Genomic DNA, 15,711 nt, shown 5'->3' with positions numbered 1-15,711 from the left:
ATTTCCAGAGGTTTAAAATGACATCTCACAAGAAAAAGGTATGTTATTATGCATATTCATCTGTGACTTATTGAAACATTAGAATGAGATTCATCTTTTTATTTTGCTATGTTAAAGTTAAAACATAGCACAGAATCTGTTACTCATTCAGTTATAGGGTTAGGGTTTGATACAGTTATTTCGATCTTACACTGAAACAAACAAACACCCTTTGTATCTGTAAGGAGTAAATCCATAACATGAATGCTTTTGAATTTCATTTGTATTGATGGGTTAAAATCTTATGTATATTACTATGTACATATACATTTATAATCTACAACAAAGTTGAGTCTTTGTTAATTTTCCTGTCGTTGATCTCTGAATTAGTAGTCTTTTATTTTAATTTTTCGTATTGATGTATATTTCATAAAATGAATTCTAATACGCTTGTTTCTTTTAAACCACGCTTACGCTAAAATGACGTCACGTTAACGTGCGATGGCGTCAATATTTTTGCTGCGGCCAAGAAAGAGCGCTACAATATTGTATCTACTGTTTTATATCAAGAGCATATTAGAATCGAAATATTGTATTGCAAAATCGTGTTTTACTTAAATTAACACCCTCAAATCGGTTATACGCCCTCCTGAAATTATTCCGCAAACGTATAGCCTATTTTCGTGCATTAACTTACGTTAAAACACGGTTTTTCTATACATTATTTCCTAAATCAAATAAGAATTAAGATGAGGAACAAGAAGTGAACTATGATCTCTCAAGATAATTGACAGTTTAAAAATGCATGTTCGTTTAACATATACTGACGAGATATGAAAACGCAACAAACATGCCTGAATGTATTTTTACTACAAAAAGCATCACCTTAAACACAATGTCATACATCTAGATACTCTATACTCATTGTGTTAATTTTACGGCCTGTTGTGCTGATTAAATTTGAACACAATGGGTATAGTATCGAGATATGTATGTGTTGAACATTTCAAGGTGATGCTTTTTGTAGTAAAAAAATATATTCAGACATATGTTTGTTGCGTTTTCATATCATGTCAGAGTATATATTGCAAAATCTTGACTCTAAGCAACGGGTAGTACATAACCGACTCTTGGTGTTTTCGCACTGTCTATATAATACCTATTGGAGGATGTGCCAAAAGTAGAAAATGACAGACTAGCAGGTACGTTGAACAGCAAGAAGATATTTAGGGTAATTACAGTACCTGTGAGCAAAACTGTTTATGAGGGAGACAGGAGTTAAGGTAACCTAAGCTGAAGTGCTCTACAGTCGTTTGTTATTGTATAAGCATATTTAGACGCAAGTAAATCACTAGGAACTAGTAATTTAACTTATTTACCAGACGTAGATATATAGACTATATGCTCCCTCCTTCGGATAAATTCTGATCATATTTACTTAATTAGGTTGCATATACACATACATGTTTTCTAATATACTACTTATGAAAGACTTTAAAAAAAATGTAAGTGTGATAGTATTTCAGCTAAGTGTTAATCACATCAATATATGTCTATTTTCAGGTAAAAACAAACTATATATTTTTCATTACATAAAAGAATATTTCTGATTAGTATTTATCTGTTTACATTACAAGATACGCCAGCGATCCGGGCTCAATTTTCAGTTGTGTTTGATATCCCGACTAGTGTTCAGTGCTGGGAGACTGACTTAAGTTTGCCCTGTTTTCAGCACAGACGATTAGAGATCAAGCCATATCCCCTCTCCGCCCCTGCAAAATATCAGCCAATATTTTTAGTCTTTTAAAACAAGTTCAAAACGTTTTTTTATTGCTTTGATAGTAAATGGTAATTTTTAAAACATGTTGATTTTGTAACTAAACATATTCAATGTTTGAGACTTCTCAGTGTGTTTTAAAAAAGACTGAAAGACATTGGCTGATATTTTGCAGGGGCGGACGGGGGAGGCGGGGTGAGGTGCTTGACCTCCAAGTGTCTGTGAATTCAAGCTTAATTGGTCTAGATTCGATACTGGGGAGGTAAATATGATACCTGCCGTGGGTTCGGCTACCCAAGCTAAACAGGAAACTTTATGTTTACAGCTATAGCAAATCTTTTAAGATGTTGTTTAAGGTCTTCTGAAATATTATGATTGTAATTCAGTTACCTATATTGCAACTGAAAAATTTATAATCGCCAGTTATCAAGAAAGAATATAATTTTCTCACTGTGAATTTGTTTTCATATACTCGTTTATCGTATGACTTTGTACCGGTGTCACACTTGGATTTGTTTTGGTGTAAGTATTTGATTTCAACTGGATTTTATTATTGTTTCATTTTTCGAGAATGATGCCATATATGCCATATATCTATGATATCTGAAATTAACTCAATGCTTTTTATTCGAGACACTTTATGTTCTATTCAGAAGCTTTTAAGCTCGGACAAAATCTTTGCTGATTTTCTCAACAAACATTTTAACAATTTTTGATGGCGCATTGTAACTGTATTAACTTGCAAAATAGGCAATCAAGCAGTAGGATAATGAAATAAGTTGTCTTTCAGTGCTAGTTAAATAAACTAATTATATAAATCAGTTTGCTATACAAACATATTGTAATAAACTTCTTCGTTTAGTTTCGCACGTTCCTTTTACAAAGCGCTCACAGGTCTATACTCAAACTCAAACTCTTTTATTCTCTCAATTCATGGCATACATGAAAACATGAGGTAAAACATATAACATTTTATAATCGAGGCTCTTTATATAAACAGTTATATTTATGTGTATTTAAGTAAAGAAAATATTCACTACAACAATGATTATACTCACTAAACAAAATCTACATCTATAAATTGGTTTCCAACGATCTACTTTATCGAAGTATAATTTATATCAGGCATGATGAAATACCTTGATATCATTTTTTTTTTAAATAAAATAGTAAAATATAATATATTTGTGGAGGGCCACACAGAAAAATAAACAAACAAAACATCTGTCAGCATTTGATAGTCTGTTAAGTTTGACAGTATGGTATAGGTAAGTCAAATTAATTGATATAGGTGGCATGTGTGGTCAAACTATTTGTAATATGATTCGGATTGAAATTGGGAAATAAAGTGGAATTTCAGATAGATCATTATTTAAAACACCAAACACACCTATTCTTTGAACAATAACTATTACTTAATACCTTCTTTCATGCTGAGTTTTGTTATGGATTTGGCAAGCTCATTTTAACGAGAATATAAGTCTCTTTCGCACAGGCTTTTTATGTGTTCGAAATTCTTGGCAAGTTGAATGTACTAAAAGACAAAAGGAATATCTCTATAGCCTCTTTCAAAGTGTTGAAAAGAACACTGACGTTAAACAGTATTTTACTGAATTTATTTACCAGTGGAGATTTTTAATATCGACTGTAATTGATGAAATCCGAAACAACTTTAAATGCAAGTGATATCCATTTTGCATCAGATATATTAAGATAGTCATTTTAAATATCCAGTACTTCTGCTATTATAAAGAGATAATGAAAAATATATACACATTTAGTAAGCACTAAGCAAAAACAAAACAAGTCAGATTTGATTTTTTATGTACCATCTCTATGTGGAGATCAAAATACTTTATCAAGAAGTAGATTAATTATATTCCGTTATAATTCTCCCATTACTAGTAAACTTATATATTATTTTCTTTGTAAGACTTTTTCTTCACATTATTATTTAACTCACTGGATGTAAATAATTACGCTTTCTCTATCTCTTTGAATTACCGTATTCAGTGTTTAACATCTGGATTTTAATTTCATCTCTGTTCTTCGGGATTTTATGGCGTTTGGTTATTTTCTATATCATGGTTGTCTTTTGTTGTTTTCATCTTTTTTCTCATGTATCAACTTTTGCTTTAATTTATCAAAATGAAAGAGGTTTATTTTATTTTCACGGGCATATACTTTTTATTTCCTGGGGACCTCAAAGTTTTGTGTTGTGTTCTATATGGATTGCTTGTCGGACTTGTAACTTTGTCAGCCGTTTTGTAGTTTTGATAGATTTGCATTACTTGCTTTAAGAGTTTTGAAATTATGACCTAAAGTGGGTTCACCGTATATAGGAATTTCATAGTCATCAATGGTGTCATTTCTCATTTTTAGTGTTTTGGATTACAGTATATTTTGTATGATTTGTCAGGAATTTCATAATTATATCTTGCAAGGTTTGAACTTTGTCTATGAATCTGAGTTGTACCTGTCGGCAGGAGTTGTGTCAACATCAGAATTATTGAACATGTTTAAAGCGCATACAAGCGGCGGGGTGTTATTAATCGTTTACACAACTGCTTCAACTCCGATTACTCTACAATTTTCCGGTAATTTTGTTATCATCATTGGAATTAGAACTATATTCACTGGTATCAACCTCCATGTATAAACTGCTGGTAGTAGCACGGCGGATTGCATGTACAAATCTTTTAAAGATGTATGGGGATATTGTTTACAATGCGATTTTGAGTCATGACAATTTTCCAGTTTGGTAAATGTGTATATATAAAACATGATGACCCACCTGTTTTGAGACACACCGTATATAGAGCCTTCCGCCCTTTTCCAGTTTGACGCTACGCTTCCCCCTTTAATGGATTTTGACGAAACAGGTAGAGGACGTTCTTTTATATCTTTTCTCTGCAAAAACTTTGAGTGCGATTTCGTTCCTAAGATTTGCTTTTTGTATAAAATTACAAGAGCATTATTGTGTTTTATTAAACTTGCTTTCACTTGCCACCGTATATGAAAGGGATGCATCTGGCGATTGTGATTCTGGAAGATGGTGGGGATAAGAGTGAGGATAGAAGCAACTTAAACCGGTTTAAAGCTCCCTAGAGATGGATGGTTTTGACACTGACTGTTACAAAGTGATGTCCCACTGCGTTGCTTTGCTTGTTTGTTTTGTTCATATTTGGTTGATTTCTCTTTTTCTGTGCATTTGTTTTTTTTCTGCGTGTGCTGGTCCGCATGCTATGGGCAGTGTTTTAGAATGTGTCTTATCTATTGAACATTTATCCTTGTCATTTTCTTACTTTATAAAACCGTTTATTTACGACCGACAAGATCTGAGTAACTCAAACCTACTTTATACAAACATATTCATATAATCGCAAATGGCTGTATTGTCCTATTTAAAATTTCAATATGTGCTAATAATGATTCACTTAGCAAATTGAAACTTCAGAAAAAAACAACAATAATTGTCTTTTTACAATGCGATCTAAAAGGCATTGTTTCAGAAGCGATTTCTGTACTTAAGCCATAATTAAGTATTTGTCAATTTTTGCAGGACATTTTATCCTTTATTTTGTTGTAAAGATAAACTGAAGAGGTGGAATGAAGTCGAGAGCTCTGTGTCGGTCTTTCAACACTGCATTACATCGGTAAAAGCCTGACGTGTTTCAATTTAACAACAAAATTATAAACAGTTCAGTCAAAGCGGGCATTTTAGACGTGCCTATTATGGAGTCTTTGACTCGTTCATACAGACACAACCAACGAGAAAAACGCAGGTAACCGTACAACAAACATACGCTATGTCTCGAAATAGACATTGCGTCATCAAATACCCTGATCAGGCATTTTCTCATGCCAGTAACATGTATTCAACTCAAGTGTAAGAAACTATTACATATATCAATATACAACACTTCAACAAATCAGTTGGTTTCCATGGAAATTTTGCTAAAGATCCCTTATTAAAGGATCAATCTTGATTCTTCTGAAACTTCTTTCTCATTTCGAAAGGAAAGTAATTTTTGTTTGAATGTTATTATAATTTTAGTTCACTGGATGTATATAATTTAAGCTGTCACCGTCTCCTTCAGTTACCTTCTCTTGTGTTTGATGTGATTCCAACGGTATGTCGAAATCGTATCCAGACGAACTGGAATTGCGTTTACCTTTAGCCTTTTGTAGAGTCAGGTTGATGTCATTAACATCTATTTGCTGATTTCTTGTGGACATCAATTCTTTGCTTGGTGTTCTTTTTGAATCTCTAGTTGAACTTGTAGCAAAGTCAGCCATTCTGTTACATTGTCCGGATAGATTTGCACCATTTGCTTCGGCATACTGGTCAGTAGAAGTTGGACCGGATATGAGAGTTTCATAGCCTTCATTGCTACCGTTCCTTTCAATTTCAATATTATGATCATGGTCAGGTAATATGTCAGGTATTTCATAATATTTTCTTGATAGGTTTGAACTTTTTCTGTGAAGATCGACATTATCTAAAGAAATGAAACTGGATGTATGAATTTCACCGGACTCACCATTATTGCTTTTATTGACTTCAAAGTGTAATGCAGGCAGGTTAAGAGCGCTCGAACAAACAAGCGGTGTGTTATAAATGGTTTCTACAACTGAGAGTGTTGTTGCACAATTACCAGCAATTTCGTTATCACATCTGTTATGCGATCTGGGTCCAGATTCATGTATAATCTTAGATATCTGGGCGGTTCCAACTTCCATGTATAAATGGCTACCACTTACATGGCGTTCCTCTGTTGTATCTATAATTTACAACACAAGTCAATATCAAAAGCATTATAAGTGTACATTTTTAACTATATATATAACGTACAATTTTGACACGTTTGCATCATCAGTTCATTAATTAAATTTCTCCAGTTTTAAGACGTATTTTGGAAGCTCAGAGCTCAAGATAATTTAGAAGCATAGAATGTAAACAAGAAAAATAATAGCCGATTCGATTTCATTGAGGTAATGAAATGTGTAACACCGCTCGCGCCCACTAGCATCGGCTTACGCGGAATTCTGGTCAACATATTTTTCATGGCTTCCTTGATCCCAAAGAACCATAGGATATAACAGCTGATGATGCGACCTAGCACCGGTTTAAGCGCATTGTTTGAATAGACTCTGTGATCCTGAAGGACCAGAAATAATAACGACACTAAATCAAACTCAGTTCATTTAGTAAAACTGTGGACCGACTGGATAGTAATGTTTATTCTGAATATATATATATATATATATATATATACACACACCATCATTGTCTGGTATCTCGTCATATATTGGCGCTGATGTGTCTCTGGTAGAAATTTGAAGGTTGCCATAATGCTTGCCTCTGACGACTACTCTAAAACAATAAAGTGAATTTATAGATATACTAAAAGAATTTGTCTACGCATCTATCCGTCTTACTCGCTGCAATATATACCACACATACACTTCATTAAAGTATCAAATAACAAGAATATGATGGTTGTAGAGTATTAGTATACGCATACCGTATTATATTAGTAAATATACATAAACATGTAAGCTACATACCTTCTTATAAACCTGGTAATTAAGGTGATTACAAGTAATACTATAACTCCAGCCAGACTGCTTGTAAAGCCAACTAAAACAGAATCATGACCGATGTTCATTGCTGAAATTCAATAGTATTGGAAGAATCAAAATTTTTGCTATCAAATAAGTATTGACTACAATTGTTTTAAAAAGGGAAGGTATTTTCAGTTACAATAAATCTAAGTCAGCTTTTGATAGAATGTGGCTAGTCTGCCTAAGCCAATAGTTTTAAGATCAGAAACGGCTATATTGTACGTGGTTTTGTAGCATTACTGGGTCCATTTTCTATCATATAGTCGGTATAAAAGTTTAAAAAAAAAGCTAATACAATGCTACGAACTCATATGTTATATTCACTAATGTTTTGGAGAATTATGAATTTACAATGTGCAATGATTGTTTTTTTATCATTTTTTACTTATTTCAATTTGACAGTACATATAGTATAAATATTCTGACGATATTATCTCATTCAAATGTATGTTGAGATATATATATGGAGAAAATCAGCTTAAGGTATTGGACCCCTAATAGTAATGTTTAAAAAATGGCCTTTGCTTGGTATATTCTTAATGTTGACCATGTTTCACACTGTGTTGCAAATTTTAAACAACTTTTACCGTGCCGTTTTTTGAAAATTTTGTATAATTTATGGTATTTCCTCAAGCTCAAGTAGAGACAAATTTCAATGTGATGGCCACTATCTAAAAATTTGCAGAGAATTCATTACAGCATTAATTTTGACAAAAGAAACATCAGACTATTGTTAAACAATTATAAAACACAAAATAAAACTGTAATTATCAATTTTTCTACGGTACCTCAAGTAAACAGATTTAATGAGACAGAATTCTAACTCATACATTGAAAAATTAAGGTCTGATCTTGTGGGTCTGTTTTGAATTTTGCTCACTTCATTCAAAAATAACATTGGGGCAGAAATAAAACCTAGCTGTATTTCTTCCACAATATGTAATCTAAAGAATGAAGGCAAAATAGAGAACTTTTACCGCATGTAACTCAGTATTTTTAAAGATGTCTAACTCTACCCCTCCTGATTCAGAGGTAAATTCACTTTGAACAGCAAGAAATCGCTTATAAAATGAAAATTTCCCTCTTTTGTACAATACATCTATAATAAGTCTTGAAAGAAGTAAAAACTTACTAGAAAAAAGGAAAATATGGAGAAAAAAAAGTTTGGTCCCAGTGGGGCTTGAACCTACGCCCCCCTGAAAATTGCAGTCAAAGTAGGTTTATGGTAGGAACTGAATACTCTTCAAAAAGGAGGTACTCTATTACGGGTCCAATACCTTAATTTCGCATTATGATTTGCTGAAGTAGAAAATTGTTGACAGACATAGTCAGCTTTTATCAAGACGTGGTAAATTTTGAGCACTACATCACATTGCTGTTAAAAAGGCTGCTTAATGGAATTATTCTTGTCTGCTTTAAGTACTGCATAACAATTTATCAATACATGACAACAATGAGACAATATCTCTTAACAAAAAAATTATTATCCCTTATCATTAATGTGTATATCATTTATAAATGCGGCATACCATGCGTTAAAGCGTCTTGTTTCATTTTATCGATGGATTTAAAGAATTTACTATTACAACATCACACACAAAGCCATAGTATTTCTATGTAAATTTTGTTTACATTTTGATATGAAAGGTACATGCATTTTTATTATCTTAACAATATTGACTTAAAAGTATTCTAGTCAATGAAGCATTATTGACATATTTCACGCTGTACACTCGCTGCAAAACTGTGTTTGTCAGGATAATATCTACATTTTGTTGTTCTGATGAAAGCAACAGATAAATTCAAATGTATTTTATAACGTTTTAAGCCATTACTAACAAAAGTGCACTGAATAGTTTCAGCTGATTTTAAACATTATTTATATTATGTATAGCCATTTATAAATGTAACAAAATAAAGTTTGATTATTGTAACTATGAAATTAAAACCACATAAATCTTTTTAAATCATCTATGCCTGTTGAAATATTTTAAATAGAAAATACGTATACGTTTAGCTTGACTGATATTTACGTTATAGTAATGAGTGCTAATATTTGTTGTTGTTTTTTCATGGAAACAGAATTAAACTGTAACAAAAGAATACAAATTTATTATTGCATACTCATATTACAAAATGCTCCTTGATACCCTGCTACACATCCCCGCAAACACTGTGATGTTTCCCTGTCGCAAACGCGTTCTTTACAAGTGTCAGCGCAGTTGAATTTACACGTGTCTCCATAGTATGACAACGCAAATCCGTTGTCACAGTGGCCCGAATGTTGACCACAGGACTTATTATAACAGGTGCTACTGCATGACCCTCGGCAACTGTCCCCATACCAGCCTGAAACACATCCTATTTCACAGAAACCAGATGTTTGATTGCATAAGCTAAGAGAACACGTGTCGCTGCAAGTTTTATTGCATGTGTCACCATACCAACCAGAAACACATCCATTGTTACAGAAGCCCGAATTTTGACTACAGGCCCTTTTAGAACACGTGTCGCTGCAAGTTTTATTGCATGTGTCACCATACCAACCTGAAATACATCCATTGTCACAGAAGCCCGACTTTTGCCTACAGGCTCTTTTAGAACACGTGCCGATGCAAGTTTTATTGCATGTGTCACCATACCAACCTGAAACACATCCATTACCACAGAAGCCAGACTTTTGATTGCAGGAACTCAAAGAACATTTATCGCTGCACGTTTGATTACACGTGTCTCCATACCAACCAGAAATACATCCATTGACACAATATCCTGAATATTGACCACAGGACTTGTTATAACAAGTGTTACTGCACAATTCTCCACACGTTTCCCCAAGCCAACCAGAAACACATCCATTGTCACACAAGCCCGAGTTTTGATTGCAGGAACTTAGAGAACAGGTATCGCTGCAAGAATCATTGCATATGTTACCATACCAACCAGAAAAACATCCATTTTCACAGAAGCCCGACCCTTGACTACATGCATTTTTCGAACACGTGCCGCTGCAAGTTTCATTGCATGTGTCACCATAATAGCCTGGTACACAGCCATAAATACATTTTGCCGATGATATGTCGCATACATTTGTATTTGGGTTTGAATCCAGACAGTTACTGTTGCATTTTGTATCACAGGTTTTACCAGAGTAACCTTTGATGCAAACGTTAGGACAATTCCCTGTGTATATGTCACACGTAATTGCCCCCTTATCGTCGGGTAGACAGTTTCCACATTTCCTGTCACAACGACGACCAAAATAGTTATTAACACAACTCTTAGCACAATAACCAGTGTAATGGTCACATTTTAAAACATTAAAATCGTCCGGTAAACAATGTCCACATGCACGATCACAGCGGGGTCTGTAATAGCCATCTACACATCCATTAGCACATGCCCCAGAGGCAGAGTCACATTCCACCACGCCTTCATTATCCGGTTTACAATTTTCACATACACGATCACAACGGGGACTATAATAGCCTCCTACACATCCATTAGCACATATCCCGGAGTCAAAGTCACATTTCACCACGCCTATTTTATCCAGTTTACAATGTTTGCATACACGATCACACCGGGAACTGTAATAGCCATCTACACATCCACTGGTACATGTCCCTGAGTCAGAGTCACATTTTACCACGCCTTGATTATCCGGTTTACAAAGTTTACATAAAAGATCACAGCGGGGACTGTAATAGCCATCTACACATCCATTAGAACATGTCCCGGTGTCAGAGTCACATTTCACCACGCCTTGATTGTCCGGTTTACAATGTCCACATACATGATCACAACGGGGACTGTAATAGCCATCTACACATCCATTTGTACAAAATCCAGTGTAAACGTTACAATTCGAAACACCTGGTGTATCCTGTTTACAATGTATGCATACATCGCCACAACGGTGGCCGAAATAGCCATCTATACACCCGTTAACACATATCCCGAATCGGGTTTCACAATCCGCCACGCCATTAAATTCTGGACTGAAATTGCGACATATTTCATCACAAATATTACTATACCTGCCATTATAACATCTGAAGCAAAGTTCAATGTCGAAACAAGAGACACATCTGAGAGAACAAGACTCATATTCAAGTACTTCTTTATAGTGATGGCAATCCAAACAATCTGAAAGTAAATATTTGAAAAATGTTCTTGAATTGTTAAAGGCAGTATGAATAATTGTGTTTTTCTTCCATGGACATTCGTGCATGCAGTGTCATCTGATCGAGCCATGTCAACATTAATAACAAGTGTGTTCGCTGAATGTATAGCAACAGCAACGTCTGGAACTTTCTCTAATAAAACAAGTAAAATATGTCAAGATATTAGTACAAAGGAATAAATGTAAAGAATCATTAGTTCATTAATTCAAAGTGCAATTTTAACTTTATTTGATAACGTTATTGTCAGACCGTTTTTGGTTTGGTTTACAATAGGCCTTCTCAGTTTCCAAGATAGAGATTAAACAATCTACACCATTTAAGTCAAGAACTTACCAAACTGACATCAATTTTTAAATATTATATACTTAAGTAATCCCGAGTTTACTACGAGGACCATTCTAAAATTAATTATTATTGTGCTGTAATATGGTACACAGTCTTCAAATTCATTTTATTCCTCCAAGTTGTTCGTCCATGACTTCCATGAACTTCTGCTGTCGAGAAATCTTAGAGGTGAACGCTGCAGTGTAATCAGTTCGTATAGTCCTAAGTTACTGAAAATTACCACTCTCAAGTGCTTTATTCAATAAATATTTGCACCCAGCCAGCATCTCTTTTAACCTTGGAAAGAGAAAAACTCACAAGGACTTAGATCTGGTGAATAAACGGTATGACTGATTTGTACGAAACCTTTGAACGAATGGCACTTTTGTGAACCGCAGCGTTGTCATGAAACGGAAACTTATTAATTTGATTGAACGCTTATTTCTATAAAATGATATATTCAGTGGCATTGTACATTTAATTTAACAAGCCTTAAAGATATGAATGATGAATTGTAAAACCCCCACAAAAGTTTAAAAACTAACACCTGCCGTTATCGCATTTAAAACAATTATCAAAACAAATGCCATAAAGTCTCTAAAATACAGTGTCTTAAGATATTGTTTGAATGTGTTTCTCTTCTGTGTAATGATAACGGCAGTTCTTTCCAGTTTTGTACCAATAGTACAGAAACCTTTATCATTGAATCTTTTTCACTTTTTGTATGGAAAGACATTCAGAATTTTCTGACGATCTCAAACCTTGTCTACTAGGAACATACTCTGTAAGCAGTTCTGTTATATACATGGTGCTCTGCCAATGTGACAGGATCATGGATCGACTGGTGACCGTTAAGGAGGTAGGTTACCTTAATTTGTATGTGCGCATGTCTAACCGGAAGTTAACGTGACGATTTACGACGACGTTTACGACAAACTAAATGTCTTTGTATATCCATTCTTCTGAAAACAAATCATGAACCTGTACCCGATCTGATGCTTTATGGTTTAATAATGCAGAAATAATGAATAAATTGCCGCCGAAACGCTTCAAAACAATGTTACCTTAAAATGACTTCATCGACGTCATGACGGAACGGGTCAGTTACCGCGCAAAATTTATAGCTTTTATTTCAAAATCACGTTATTCTGTGCATTTTCTTTATTTGAACTATTTTCAAACAGCCACTATTTGCTGAGATAGATATTTTTTATGAGTCGTTTGCTCTGAATAAAAATCAATATTTTGCGTCTTTTATATAGTTATATTGAAATGTAATGCGGAATGTAAGAAAATGGATGCTGGTAACCAATGTCATTTGGAATATAGTTGGCTGAAAGGTTACTTATTACGTATTTTCATAGCTACATGTATTTTGCTTAATGTATACGACTACAACTGATACAAAACTTAACATCTTCAAACCGGTACGATAGTTTTGAATAAAACTTTATTAATTTTAGTGTCAAATTTCTGTAAAAGCATGCGATTGTCATTATTTGTAGAGATTTGTCTTGGTTATATGCTTCCACTGTATCATCTTATAGATTACAGCACATAAAGACCGCTGTATTTATAGTTAATAAAATATGTGAAAAGATCTTAAGGAGTTTAAATACTTTAATGTTGGATGTTTAAATTGACTTGTTAATTGTAATTACGTTCATAGCTTTATTGGTAAGACTGAACTGAAACATCGTCTGGTCCGCTGCCCTGGTGACACTAAATCTGCTTTGCAATCCAAATGCCATTGGTGTTCAAACTTTAAAATCATGACAACCCCGTAGACCAGCAGGAACAAAGTATAAATTTAATCATTGGATGTATGTTTCATACAGATAGTTGGAAATGCAAACTAAATATATAATTTCATAAACTTGACATGTCTAAGTTAACTTTTAGAAAATTGAATACTAATAAATAGTTACTCTATACAGCTGTTTTAAGACTATTTCATAATTAAAAGTAAAATTATTTTGTTACTTAAAAAGCACCAGCTCTACGTCGAAACAAATTATAAAATATCAAAAATTATAATGTTTTTACCTGCATTTAGAGCAATTTGAACTAAAAACCATGAACAAAACAGGAGAATCATCTTTAATTTATCTTACGTTTTATGACACTGTTGTTATTGAAATACATGTACAATGTTTTGTCATTTCCTTATAACTAATGACAATGCCTTGCTAATCGGACAGAAAAAAGTATTTCTGAACAACATAGATATCAACATTGTTTTGATTATACATTCATCACTTGAATGAGTGTACATGCCGTTTACAGGAAGTTTAAAACTTAAATTATAATCCTGTTCAAATTCATTGTTAAAAGAAAGCAAATAAGTTTGCAGATTTGTAGAAAATTGTCTAATGAACAATTCGCTCGTTAGTTAGACTTGGATGGCCAAATATTGTTGACATACGAATGGATATAAAATCATAAAATATTTTATGACCCGCAGGTTCCTAATTAACTCGCCTTGCTTCGCAGATTTCCGTAAATCAACGAAGACATTGTCACGTGACAAAAATATAAATACGTCGAAAACTACAATAGCTGAATTGCCGTGATAGGAATTTGTGTAAAGACGGCGGACAAATGTAGAAATTTACAAATATTTTGGTTTTCTCTGCCAGTTCTACAAAAATACATTTATGTTATCAAATTCAGCCTGTTGTTCAATAAAAGGAAAGGCAGTTTACCAGAAAATGCAATACGAGTGTGCTAGACATGTTGTTGTGTTTCTGAAGATAGATTTAGCGTGACTCTTTGTGCAGTCCCGTACGAACAATCATTTAGCGTGGCTCTGTGTATGGTCCCGAACGAATAATCAATTCATCCACATCTGCACGGTAGTCCCTACAGACTATGACTGGGAGGCGACTGTCTGGTATTGAAAACACAAATTAGTGTGCAACATTAAAATCAGTACTATTATATTACAAGTTACAGTTAAACGATGAAATAAAACATATATTTCAGGTTAGAACATCAGTAATCTAGGCCACTCCTGAACTCGTTAAGAGAAGCGCTGAATTTTACTTGATGTTGTAGGTTGTTCCATAGTGTAATAGTTTTAAAAATGAGTTCATGTGATAATGGGTGCAAGATGAGGGAATATGAAAGTCAAGGTCCCTATATTCTAGTAGGTACTGGTGATCTACAACAACAATGGAATGATGGATTTTATTTAAAATAATTAGGGATGTGAAATTTCTCCTTGTTTCTAACGTTTGCCATTTCAGTACAGTTAACATTTCTGTGATTAATATTACACCAGATTTGTTGAGCGCCCTTTTCATATGGAATATACGTTCAAAGGCGCTTTACAATTAAACATGTGACATATCGCAGATATATAGAAAACTAACAAAACATGACATATGCAATCACAAAACTGAAACTGAACAATCCGACCAAACGCCTCTTTCACAAATGACACATTCAACGTCGTTGTACATAATAATAAAAATAATAGTTATTACAACAATATCATCAATGAACAATGATAATATTTACAGCCTTATTGTAACAAACAGCCATGACCTCACCCCTCCCCTTGAGGTCGATTTACCCCTATTGCCAATACCAGTGCTTTAAGCACCTGGTACGCCCAGATGAGCTGCATATAGAGGTTCAACCCCCCAGTTAATGGTGCCATCATATACTATATTAGATAGAAACTCAAGTCTTGCACACACAAAAAAACACATAGAACGTCGTAACACTTAAAATGTGACATGATGAAATAAAAGATGAATTGTCAATTTTGTTAATTACATGATGAATTGTACAGTTAAGAGATCTTCGCCA

The 15,711-nt window shown here is 33.9% G+C and overlaps 1 protein-coding gene across 2 annotated transcripts; it reads right to left on the bottom strand.

The window, feature by feature from the left end:
* Positions 1 to 3,801: 3,801 nt before the first annotated feature.
* LOC128555830 (multiple epidermal growth factor-like domains protein 11) lies at positions 3,802 to 14,041 on the bottom strand. 2 transcript variants are annotated; one of them, XM_053539521.1, is made up of 5 exons: positions 13,942 to 14,041; positions 9,509 to 11,533; positions 7,328 to 7,430; positions 7,042 to 7,133; positions 3,802 to 6,540 (listed from the first exon to the last, which is right to left on the bottom strand). In XM_053539521.1, the coding sequence occupies exons 1-5, from the start codon at positions 13,991 to 13,993 to the stop codon at positions 5,810 to 5,812; spliced, it is 3,003 nt and encodes a 1,000-aa protein (XP_053395496.1). In that variant the 5' UTR covers positions 13,994 to 14,041; the 3' UTR covers positions 3,802 to 5,809. The 2 variants fall into 2 exon arrangements, with proteins under 2 accessions (XP_053395496.1, XP_053395497.1); XM_053539522.1 differs by having other exon boundaries at positions 11,425 to 11,533.
* Positions 14,042 to 15,711: the final 1,670 nt, after the last annotated feature.

The sequence above is a fragment of the Mercenaria mercenaria genome, chromosome 3 (assembly GCF_021730395.1).
Source record: "Mercenaria mercenaria strain notata chromosome 3, MADL_Memer_1, whole genome shotgun sequence".
In the NCBI taxonomy this organism is placed as follows: domain Eukaryota; kingdom Metazoa; phylum Mollusca; class Bivalvia; order Venerida; family Veneridae; genus Mercenaria; species Mercenaria mercenaria.
Note: the sequence above shows the minus strand (reverse complement) of the source record. Positions and strands in the feature narration are given on the sequence as shown.

Excerpts from the sequence above, each read along its gene's own strand:
- LOC128555830 (XM_053539521.1), bottom strand. The coding sequence starts at position 13,993 with ATGATTCTCCTGTTTTGTTCATGGTTTTTAGTTCAAATTGCTCTAAAT. Across the intron at positions 7,134-7,327 it reads ATTACCAGGTTTATAAGAAG|AGTAGTCGTCAGAGGCAAGC; the intron begins GTATGTAGCTTA and ends TTATTGTTTTAG. Across the intron at positions 6,541-7,041 it reads CGAGATACCAGACAATGATG|ATACAACAGAGGAACGCCAT; the intron begins GTGTGTGTATAT and ends TGTAAATTATAG.